At 35.6% G+C, this 12,721-nt stretch overlaps 2 protein-coding genes across 2 annotated transcripts; one reads left to right on the plus strand and one right to left on the minus strand.

Annotated features, from left to right (window-relative positions):
* The first annotated feature begins 4,160 nt into the window (after positions 1-4,160).
* LOC145013186 (uncharacterized) lies at positions 4,161-4,562 on the plus strand. The gene has a single exon (XM_078971994.1). The coding sequence runs from the start codon at positions 4,161-4,163 to the stop codon at positions 4,560-4,562; it is 402 nt and encodes a 133-aa protein (XP_078828120.1).
* A 1,032-nt stretch (positions 4,563-5,594) lies between these two features.
* On the minus strand, positions 5,595-9,872 carry LOC145045909 (P-hydroxybenzoic acid efflux pump subunit). Its single transcript, XM_078994201.1, has 3 exons — positions 9,278-9,872; positions 7,846-8,013; positions 5,595-7,334 (listed from the first exon to the last, which is right to left on the minus strand). Exons 1-3 carry the CDS (start codon positions 9,827-9,829, stop codon positions 5,643-5,645), a joined length of 2,412 nt encoding a protein of 803 aa, XP_078850327.1. The 5' UTR covers positions 9,830-9,872; the 3' UTR covers positions 5,595-5,642.
* Between the last annotated feature and the right edge of the window lie 2,849 nt (positions 9,873-12,721).

Below are 12,721 nucleotides of genomic sequence, written 5' to 3' on the forward strand. Positions count from 1 at the left end.
AAGTTGTTAGCCTTTAGATCTAGGCATGATTTAGTCCCTGGAGCTTGGATCTATTGCCTTTATGGGGTCATATTGCATGAAAGCCCTAGATCTACCTCTTTTGGTGCACTTTGAGCCTTAAAATCCATATTGGTGAATATCTACACGTAAAGTTGGAAACTTTACGTGAGAATTGTGTCCTAGAAGCCCAGATCTGTGAATGGCATGGACTGGAATCGAGCAAATCGGTGTATTTGATGGATGCATGGCTGCGACTCGGCGAGTCATATATGTGACTCGACGAGTCTGGTCGCGAGTCACTAAACCGGTCCCTTTTAGATGTATCGAGTTGAGCCGTGAGTCACAGGGGGTGACTCGGTGAGTTGGAAGCTGAACTCACTCATGATAGGACTCGGCGAGTCAATTCCCTGACTCGGCGAGTCCAAGGCAATCTTCATAGATCAAGAACAAACTCGGCGAGTTGTTCATACAACTCGGCGAGTCTTGGCATATGTGTTCTTCGGATGAAGATGAACTCGACGAGTTGTTCATACAACTCGGTGAGTAGGATGAAGGAGTTGAATGACAGTTTAGAAGATGAACTCGTCGAGTCATAGCCCAACTCGACGAGTAGAATCAGGGACCCAGGACAATAGTTTGCTAGGGACTCGGCGAGTGGAGATCCACTCGGCGAGTTGGGTCAACTAAAAGTTGACTTCGATTTGACTTAGGGCTAGACCAGGGGTAAAATGGTCTTTTTACCCAAAGGACAGTTAGCAGTGTATGATTAAGTATATTGTGGGAATTACAGCCGGGGAGTTTCCGGAGCAGCAGCAACAGTAGTAGGTGATCAATTCCCACACAGACCAGCAACTATTTCGAGGTGAGTTTCCTTCCAGTAGTAACGGGTCTAAGGCACCAAGGCCGGCCCGTATAGATGAGACGTTAGTATTATAGTGTGGGCCAAGCCCGTATCTATTAGTTGAGTTGATTGTGTTATATACCAGCATGATAGAACTGTTTACACTTGTTGTCTATGCGATGCTTGTATGATATGAGTTGGCGGTTGAGTGTGGGCGGGGCCCGTATCTCTCCGAGAATGGAGTGTGGGCTAGGCCCGTATCTCCCAGGTAGCGAAGTGTGGGCGGGGCCCGTATCTCTCAGAAAGTGAGGTGTGGGCGGGGCCCGTATCTTCACGAGTGTGGGCGAGGCCCGTATCTCCTAATTGCATGTTATATGTTAAATGCTTGTATGGTATGAGGTATTATGGGGGAGTTCACTAAGCTTTGTGCTTACGGTTTCAGTTTTGGTTTCAGGTACCTCCTCAGCCAGGGGAAAGGAGCCGGCGCGGTAGCAGCATGTCACACACACACTCTTCGGTTTCCGCATTTACGAGATTCCCTGGGATTGTACTCTGATATTTGATGGGATGTATGGTTTGACTTTTAAAACATGGTTTGCGATGTGTTATGTTGTGATCAAACAATGTTTTTATTTATTAATGTTTTCTAAAGTAATATTTAAAAATGAAATTTTTGGACATGAAAATTGGGTCGTTACATATGATCTACTTAGTTTTTTTGTTACAATCCAATCACTTCCACCATTACAAATATACTCCTTTTCCCTACTTTCATAATGGATTTATGCTCCTCACCACATCAATGGAAACACTATTTTGCATATCTTTTTTTTTTTTTAATTTTTAATTTTTATTTTTAATTTCTGAATACTTTTTAATATCGGAAAATACCCACCCACCCATACTCCAATCTCTAACCCTTCTTAAACCCTTCCCACCTCTCTCATTACTCTGTTGACCACCACCAACGGATAAGGGCCACTTGCAAGCCAAAATAAACCAACCATATGGCTCTCAGGAATTTAAATCTATAAGTAATCTTCAAATCGATTTACAAGATAAATGTTGCTACATATTACCAAATCTATCGAATAGAATCAAAGTTTCAAGAAAGTAATCATTTTATATAGTTCTAGAAGTGCTTAAAAGATAACAACTTCAAAGAAATAAAAACTTACAACTTATTATTCAAGAAAACAAATGAGTTGCTCGTATGATACTTGAGAGAAAGATTATAAGATTATATGGCATCCCCAAGAGTACCATTTGTTTTGTTCATTGGTAACCTTAAATGGTTTCTCTAATTTAATTATGACTATGATCAAGGGCTGGTGGCAATTGGTGTTCCTAACAATATACAACATATAAATTCAAGGCAAATATTTACCTCAAAAATTATAATTCTTATAAACAACTTCCATCAGAGTCAAATTGAACAATGTATCCCATGATAAATTTAACTTTCATCTTGACAATTTATTTTCTTCACATGCGTTAATCAAAAAGGATAACACCATTAATTGACCACTATAATTAATTTATAAAAAAATGTATAAGAATTTGTAAAAAAATAAATAAACTATATGGATATTAAAGGGACCGTTTGATAGTTGCTGATTGAAAAAGTGCTCATTGGACAATATCTGTCAGAGTAATAAATGTTGACTGAGTAAAAAACAATGTGTTTGATTGTACATCTGATTGAATGTAACGACTCATGTAAAATGACCATTTTATCCTGGTGCTATTTATAATTATAATAATAATAATAATAATAATAATAATAATAATAATAATAATAATAATGTATACAAAAACTTCTAGCATAATAGACATTAAATATACTATTTTAGAGATTAAAACACAAAAACTCTTTAGCTTGTTGGTAAACACCATTGTTTGTATATGGGAGATTCGAGTTCAATTCTCGTAATCTCTCATTTCACTTGTTGTGCTGCGAATTTTTATCCAAAGGCAAGGGTATTATTGGAAAGCCTTGCATTCTTTCTCAGTCAGCCTTCTGTCAACTCCTTTCTCGGTCAGACATTTGTTACCAAGTTAGATGGCCAAAACTGAAAGGCTGACTTGACTCAGTCAGACGCATATCAAACGAGGTCATAGTTACTTTAAGAAGATGTTGTTCATATTTTGGTTAGGTGTGCGTTTGCCAAAGTTGTGATTAAGAAGATGCTGATCATATTTTGGTAAGGTGTCTGTTTGCCAAAGTTACGAGTGATAAAATCTTCAATTGGTGCGATGTACAAAATCAGTCATTCAATAGCATTGGCAAACTACTCAGATTTGCTGCAATTTGGGGGAGGAGTCCTAAAATGAGAGTTCGGTTCCATACCATCTGCTATAGTCTATTTTGTAATCTATGGAAATATCGTAATGATCAGATGTTCAAGGTGTTTAGTTCTTCGTATGGTGTAGTGCAAATCAAATCAATTCTATATCTGTGGGTTAAATGTAGGGGTAAAGGTGATGTCTGTTCATTGGAAGAGTGGTCAGCATCGCTTTTTTGTATTTGATAACTTTTATACTCTGTTTTTTGTTGCTCTTTTTTTTTCGCCCCTTAATAGTGACTTACTAGTGAGAGATTTTTACTTTTATTAATAATATTTCCTGTTTCAAAAAAAAAAAAAAAAAAAAAAAAAACGGTCTGTTTGGATAGGAAAAAAAGTAGGTGTTTATTGCTTACTGGTTATTCACACCACAATAAGCTAAGTTTAAGTGTTTTGATATAAATCTATAAAAATTAGCTAATTGATAATGATAACTTAAATAAACTGATTTTAATAAGCATCCCTTTGGTTATTACTTATTGTTTATTCCCACAGCAAGTAAGCTAATAAACTATAATCTAATTTATCCAAACATCTCCCAAGTCGAAAAAACCATATCTGTAATTTTGAAAATGACTAGACTCTATTCATAAAAATCAAGAAACCATTGGGACTAGATTTGCAATTTCTCTTTATTTTATTATATTTTACAATTTAAAGAAAAAAATAATAGCAGAGGTGTGTCCCTAAGGATTAAATGGAATATCACTTCCAAAAGTAATTTGTAGGATCAAGAACTCAAGATCGATCAAGGCAGCACATAGGGTTTGACAGAATCTTGAAAAACTGACTTCGATTGATTTGATTCAATGATTCCAAATTGCTTTTGCAATCAACCCAACGTTTTCAAGGTATCGATTCTCCTAAATCTCATACAATTATTCTTCGCTTCGCCATCTTCCCTACAAATTAACCGATCAACAATCTTAATTCCTCAACACATCCATCAAAACCCCAATTCAATTTCATCTCCGATGCCTGTAAATCCTCAGAAACAACTTCGGAGGCTCCCACACGTTTTTAGCCAAGTTCTCGAGCTTCCTCTCCGATCACACGCCGATGTTTCAATCGAAGATAGATCCGATTCTTACAGGTTTACAGCGAACATTGAGGACAACGCCTTTTCCGGTCAGGTAAGGGCCCATGCCGTGAAGATTCACCCGGAGGTGACGAAAGTTGTTGTCAGGGGAGGAAATGGGTTTGGAGAGGTGGAGTTGTTGTTGGATAAATTGGAGGTTGATGTGTGGAGATTTCGGCTTCCGGCGACTTCACGGCCGGAGTTGGCGACGGCGGTTGTTGTAGGACGAGAGCTTATTGTTATAGTGCCGAAGGGAAGCCGGAGCAGCCGGCAGCAACCTTCAAGATCATGGTGGTAGAGGACGAGAGCTTTATTGTTAAGTGATATCCCTTCTAGAAGATGACTAGAAAACCATGTTTAGTCTCATGAAAATGCTGTTAAAATCTGTTTACACTTAGGCTGAAAAATAATAATATAGGATTCATAAATCACGAAAATCTTAAAGATGAAACAATTTTGATTCTTTGATGGTTTATTTAAGGTGTAAATTAATATGGATATCACTAGATTTAGAAAATGAAGTAGATGAGGTACTACGACAATATGAATACAATATATGATAATATGTTAATGTTCGGTATACTAAATGGACTTGTTCATGTGCTTAAAAGATGATTATATTAGCTCAAATTTATTTTGAGTTGATTACAATTTAATGTTTGATGATATAATAAAATTAGCTTGTGAGAGCATATAAACTAGATTTTTTATGAACAGTTTAAGATAACGTATTGATAATATCGCTTATAAGCTAAAAACAACTTTTCAGTTAACGCGTGAAACACAATCCAAACCAAAAAAAAAAAAAAAAGAAGCGTATTGTTTTATTATCCGAATTTTTTTTAGAATTTCAAGTAATGTACAAGTCATTAAACATAGAATAAAATTGAAATTTAATAAGTAAAGTGTAGAACGTGAAAAGACACATATATTTATGTGCTAATGTTGTTATATATTATCAAAGAATTTTGAGAAATTTAAGTAGCGTACAAGTCATAAAGCAAACTTCTATTGATAATTCTGTTTTCTAGTCGTGTAATTATCTCTCATAATATTATTTTTTTGATCTTTTATGTGTTCCGAGTGTTGGGAATTCGATGTTAAGCCCATAGATGTGATTGGGCTGCACAAAATATTTTGGGCCTAAGTTTGCAATTTGTCACATGGAAATTTCAATCAGTATTTTTGCCCAAAGGCCCAAAACAAGAGTACCATATCAATCCATCTCAAAACGCTGTGTCCAATTGAAATATGGATTTAATTAAAACGTTCTCTTAGTTAAATATAATAAAAACACACATCCATAACAACATAGAAAATTCGAAAATCATACCGAAACCCATTTCCATCTTTTCATTTATTTTGGAAACAATTACAATCAAATATGAGATACAGCATGTATCTTGCAACAAATTTCATTCAAATTTACAAGACTTGAAGGATTCTCCCATTGCAAAAGTTCTATAACCCCTTTCTCAATTTCCCTCGTCTCCTTCACTAAACCTCTCAAGCAAAATCCAATAGCACTTAAACTCAATACAAGTTCATGCTCCTTCACCTCCTCACACCCTTCTCCAATAACAACTTCTTGTGATCTTTTTAAATACGAATTTATTACATTCTCCATTTCATCTTCCCCATTTAATCCATGTTCATGCAACTTTGAAGGGGTAATAGGTAATTTCCCCATCTCAACATCACTATATGTGTCAAAAGCACCACTCTTTTGAACCTCCTTCTCAAGTTTGTTTAGTGATTTAACCAAAACAACCCTCTCAAAACACTTAAGCGAAGGGTGAATCATTTCTTTAAAGATCTCCACCTCATCTTCAAGTGTCTTCATGCTTAAGTTTTCATGTGTTAAATGACGATTTGCATGGTTCAAAAAGACGAAAAGACCCTTCATGTTCGACACACTCTTCAAGAGCTTACTATAACAAGCACTATTAAATGGCAAAAACCAAAAGTTGGGTTCCATTGTAGCCTCCTCGATGAACTTTTTCAATTCATTCACATTAGATTTAAGTTTCCTTTGACAATCTCCGAAACAATCTTGACTTTTTCCTCCAAGATTCATTGTGTTTACACACTCGTGTAAAACTTGGAGACTCTTGGAGAGTTGGAATTTCGCTAGAGTTGAAGCTCTAGTGGGTCTAAACATGAGTTCGACAACAATTGAACAAGATAATCCAATGAACGCTTCAACGATTCTAATGATTGCGAATTCTGTTGGAGAACCAAAATTCTCCCTTCCGAGAATTAAAACAGCTCCGATTACAGCTGACACACCACCAGCAGGACCATACATTCGGCTTCCCCGAATCAAACTACAGAAAATGAACCATGGAAGAAGAATCAAGAACCTTACTTTAACGTATTTCTCAAGAACAAAACAACCCAATACTCCATATACAGTTCCTAACACAGTGCCTTGAGCTTTGAGATTTGAAACCCTAAAAACAGCTTCTCTTGAAGCAGCAAAACTAATCGCAACTGGAAGTCCCGACCATATCCCGTTTTCTTTGCTGTATATTAATCCAAATAGAACAGCGAAACCTACCGATAATGAACATTTCAATGCAAGCACGAACCTTCTGTGCATCAGAAAGGTGTTGATCGAGTCAAAAAGATCGAATTGTGGGTCCTTTTTGTTTTTCTGCCCTTCGCTTGAAGATGAAGGCGCTTTTGATGGAGAATTATCTGTCAATGTCATCTTTCTTTCAAGTAATTTGGAACAGAATAAGAAGAAAAAAGAGGAGAGATCTTTGTGGGTTTGAGGGAAGGAATGGAGGGAAAACGTTGGATTTTCGAGATTTGTTTCGGGAAAAGTTGCGGAATCGAAAGGCATGCAAGATTTTAGTTGGTCGAAGGTTATGGTTATGTGTTGTAGAAGCTTATGCAAGTTATCTTTGAGATCTTGATCCAGGATTTGAGGTGGAAATGAATGAAAATGGGATAAACCCATTTCTAGACCTTGTATTGGCATCTCTATATCTTCTAACTTTTGTGCTGTATTCATGCAGTAGGGTTTCAAGAACTCTATTGGAAGTGTCTCCCATTTCATGCTTTCCTAAACAAGAAAATACCATCGTATAAATGATTAATAAGCATAAAAAGAGTTTTCAAATTCATTATTGAGTAAGTTACACGAATGATCCCTATGGTTTGGGGTAATATGCACGTTTGTTCCTTAACTTAATTTTTGTATTCGGAAGGTTTTTACAGTTTGTTTTTGTTACGCGTGCGTTTGGTTTTTATCGTACCTAAAACAGATTATTTTGCCCTTGATTTTTTAATTTATTTAAATAAGTTGGGTAGGTAAGGTAAGGTAATCCGAGATGGAAGTGGGGTTGGGTGTATTTATTTAAATAAATTAAAAAATCAAGGGCAAAATAGTCTTTTTATGTAAAACAAGGACCAAGCGCACAACAAAAACAAACAGTAGAGACCTTTCGAATTAAAAAAATAAGTTAGAAACTAAATATGCAAATTACTCCAAACCATAGGGATCATTCGTATAATTTACTCTAAAATATTCGATTTTTCAAAGGAATTTAAAATTGGTGGAAATTGGAGCTTACTTTCTTGGATTTGATGGCATTTAGGAGTTTGGTTCCATTAATGGCAAGAGATTTGGCTTGTGAAACGAAAGAGTGTGCTCTTCTATTGTCTTCCGAACAAAATGCCTTTACACACAGTTCTACCCTCTCTGAAGCATTATCTGCATAAAGCTTGCACTTCTTCTTCACCTAAAATAATTCACAACATAATATCATCAACCACTATAGCACAAGACATTATGTATATGTATGGTGCATGATGTTTGATGTATGCATAATGCATGCATGTATGGTGTTCGTGTATATGTATTGTACGTGTATTCTGGGAACGACGTACTTTGTTGACTGGAGGTTTAAAGTGTAATATAAGTGGATTATAATCACGAAGAATATATATATATATATATATATATATATATATATATATATATATATATATATATATATATATATATATATATATATATAATATGTTAACTACGACTATTCTTGTATAAATAAATTATAGTATACTAAAGGTTTTGTAATTTCAATCGACAATCCATCATCCTATTCCACTTTTCCCTTTTTGGTCACCTTTAATTGTTTTAAATTCCTAAAGTCCATTTCTCGAAGAAAAAAAAAGCTAAGTATATAGGATTTCAATTTGATATCTGGTCTTTCAATAGATGTTTACCCATACATAAAAATAAATAAATACATAGAGTTTGAAGGACACAAAGGAATTTATTTGTAGACAAAATTTGATATCATTCACGTACAGTACTATATTTTGTCGTAAGTAAGAGTCAAAAAATATTATTGAAATAAAAAACGAGTAGATATGCACTTACACTATTCATTCCATGCCAAACAGTTTATTAAAATACATAACATATTACATATCTATTCTATTTCTACATTTAAATTTATTGTTTTCCTTAAACAGTAACATTCTTTTATCAAATTATAACAAATTGCATATCTAGAAATTAACAAAACCTTTTACAAAATTAAAGTGTCTTCTGAATATCATTATCTTGGTAAAAGTTTAGACAATAAGATAACATGATAAAAATGTTTAAAGTACCATTTACGATCATTTCTATCAAATCATAACTGTATCACGTTTTAATTCTATATTATAAAAGAGCAAACAAATTTGCACATAATATACATGAATGCTCATGTTTTATATTTCTTCATGCTAAAAGTAGCATTTTTTGACGTCAAAAATAATTTTATATTGCAGCTAGCAATGATCTAGAAACGGAAATATAGGGAATATATACAAAGAAGTCAAAATACATTGTTTCTCAAGGTTATATATTAACTTTTATCAACTTTAGCATGAAAAAAAAAATGGCTTTGGATTATTATAGTCACAACATTGATTTTATCGAGTGCATGTTTATCGATAGTAAATTTACGATGATGCAAACAAACCTAGGAATGTCAAATTTCGGTGTTTTACCTGACACGTAGCCAAACCAGGATACGGAAGCAATAACGCAAGAACACAAGCCAACACCCCAATGGCGGTGCTAGCTGCCACGTGTACAGGATGCATGACGGGATCAGTCTGACCACCTTTATCATACGCCACCACGTAGATAATCACAATCTGCCCCAACGCTATTCTCTTCGACACCAAATGAGTCTTATGATCCGGCAGCATCACCACGAACGCCGCCATACCCACCACCACCGCAGTAAGCGCCGTTGTCATCCGTGACGGCTCTATCGCCCAAAGCCCGACGATTGCCGGAATAACTGTTAAAACAGTCGCACAGAGAGCGTCCCAGCAGCCGCGAAGTGTGTCACCGAGGGAAGCACCGGTCACGATGAGAATGACAGTGACGTAAGAGAAAGCTGGAAAGGCAACTTGGCTGCGGAGGGAGGAGGGGCCGAAGAGGGTGGCGACGGCTACGATTGAGCAGGCGACAGCCGTGCGGAAGGAGGCGGAGATGCATGAAAGCCATAAGGAACGGGATCGGGGATTAAGTTTAAGCATGGAGGTTAGCATTGTGATTGATTAATGGGGTTAATCTGTAAGAAAGAATGAGAAAGGTGATGAAAGCTACAAGATCGAAAGGGTGTATCGGTGAATTTATACATGAGGCTTAATGGTGGACCCCGCTATGTGGGGATTAAAAAAAGAAAATAAAGGTATTGAAAATAAGGGAGCCAGATCCTTAATACCATGCATACAAGTAACTAAATCCTAAGAAATATAAAGACCAATATAAGAAAACAAAATATAAAAACCATAAATTACGTAAACAATCGAGACCAATTCTAGTGAAAATTAGGATATTAAGCTCTATAAAAATCAAATATACAATTTATTCATTAAGTCTTCCTAAAAAAATATAAAACTCACTGGTGTCCGCCACTTACCGAAGTGCTCATGATCTCCGACTGGTGACCTTCGTACACATCTCACTCTCCTCTTCATTGGACATGTATGTGACTTTTTTTATTTATTTATTTATTTTATTTGATGTGCCGTTTGGTTCGTTGGAATCCATTGGAATTAGATGGAATTAAAATGTAATTTCATCACTTTCCTTTGTTTTGTTCAAGCTTTAAAATGAATTGAATTCGTAAATAAGTCAAGCTTTCCTTCCAACGAGGGAAAATAAATTCCATCTAAAAACTTAAGAAATTAAAATTTATTTCAAATGAGAATATTGAGTGTTACCATATTACCCATTTTACTTTTAACACTACATATGAAACCTCTCTATCGCCGCCATCACCGCCACCTCCACCTCCTCCGCCACCCACCACCCACACCACCGTTACACACCACCACCACCCACAATCACCACCACCGATACCTCCGTTACCACCACCATCCACCTACTAGTATCGTCACCTCTACCACTGCCGACCACTACCACCGCTACCCACCACCTTATCACCACCTCCGCCACGACCACCACACATCACCACTGTTACCACCCGCTACACCACCTCTACCACCACCCACCACCGTCAGAACCACCCAACACCACCATTATCACCATCAATCTCCACCATCACCACCTCTACTACCACACTATCTTCCACCTCCACCACCACTCATCACCATGACCATACCATCACTGTCACCACCACTTATCGCCGCGACCATACCATCACTGCCACCACGACCATCATCACCTCCGCCACCAACACCACCACCTTCATCACTACCACCATTTCCACCTCTATCACTACACCACCCACCACCTCCGCCACTACTCATGATTGCCACCATCACCATCACAATTACTACCACCACCACCGTCATCACCTTCGCTACTACCCACCATCACATCTGTTGCCATCATCACCACTATTTCCACCATCAACATCATTGGTACCATTACCATCATTTACTAATTATATAATTTATATAATATACTTTTACATATAAGTTATAAAACAAAGTAAAGAAAGAAAAAAAGAAAAAAAACAGTTCTTGTTATTTTATATAATTTCAGGTCCATTTTTTGTCAATCATACATAATATCAAATTGGATTAAAATTTTTATTTCTGCCAACCAAACGGAATATAGAATTGAATTGCAATTCTTGATAGATTCTAATCCTTAACAAATTTCAATTTCATCAAAAACATTCTGGGAACCAAAAATAGGAAATAAGATATAAAGATAGGCACGTGAATTATCAATAGGTTAAAAGCTCTTTGACAAATTTTATGTATTTATAATTTGTTTACCTATTCATCTTTTTATAAAGAAAAATATTTACTTGTTATTCTATTACGTTATTGTAGCCATGCATTTTATTTTATTTTATTTCGTATATCGAAGATATCTAGCAAAAAGTTAAATAAAATTTAGAATCACTATCTTTGTTAACAATTAAAGATATCTAGCAAAAAGTTAATTAAAATTTAGAATCACTATCTTTGTTAACAATTTCTATTTATTTGGTGTTATTAGGATGATTAAAAAGTCTCGACCATAAATTCTTTTTAGTTTTTGTATGGGTTACTAGTCATCGTCATTACTATTTATTAGCAAACTAGGTGTAAGACTCGTGTACTACACGGATTTATTAAAAATAAAAATTTAATATCAATATTTAAACATTAAATTTAATATCAATATCAATTTTAGAGCTCTCATTAATTATGTCATTTATTACATTATAAATATATCATTTTTTTTTCAAGGAAACATTTATTTCTCTCAATTGTAACCGATATAAGTTATGATATGTGAACAAATCAGAAAATTTCATGTGGAAATAAATAAATTCTAAAAATCTATTAAAATGTCATGTGTCCAAATTAATGAGGACATGACATGTGGCAGAAAATGGGTTTTATTTATTAGTATAGATACATTTTTTTTGTGAAACAATCTTAACTAATGTCTACATAATTAGTTTGTCAAATTTCTCGTTAATTAGAGAACTAAATAATATTTTTTTTGAAGTTTTAGTTTCGACCCCCTATGTTTTATGTTTGTGTTACGTTCCTCACGGTTTGAAACATTTGAATAAGAAAATGTCGTTTTAAAGTTTAAATGTTTAATTAGTTACGGAAATCCGATCATGAATCTTGCTCGAATGGCGGTCTCCACCAATGGTTATCCATTGGTTTGTGTTCAAGTTTTACTTTTTTTATTGAGCTCCCACCGTTTCTTGTTAGGCTATGGGGATCTGTACTCAACACAGACATGGATGCGGGGAACACTACTGCCCTGAACTCGACATGCCGAGCTCGGAAGGGCAACCTGGCATCACTTCGCCTAGTCTATTTCTTCTGCATCTCTTCTTTCCTCCTTGCTTCTCCCCACTCGGAAGCCCACCCCTCTCTTCTTCTTCCAAGCTTCTTCCCCACATTTCTTCTAATGTGGAGTTTAGTAGGTGTTGCACGACTCTGTTCAACCTTATCGGC

The sequence above is a fragment of the Lactuca saligna genome, chromosome 1, assembly GCF_052625555.1.
Source record: "Lactuca saligna cultivar CGN05327 chromosome 1, ASM5262555v1, whole genome shotgun sequence".
NCBI classification, from domain to species: Eukaryota; Viridiplantae; Streptophyta; class Magnoliopsida; order Asterales; family Asteraceae; genus Lactuca; species Lactuca saligna.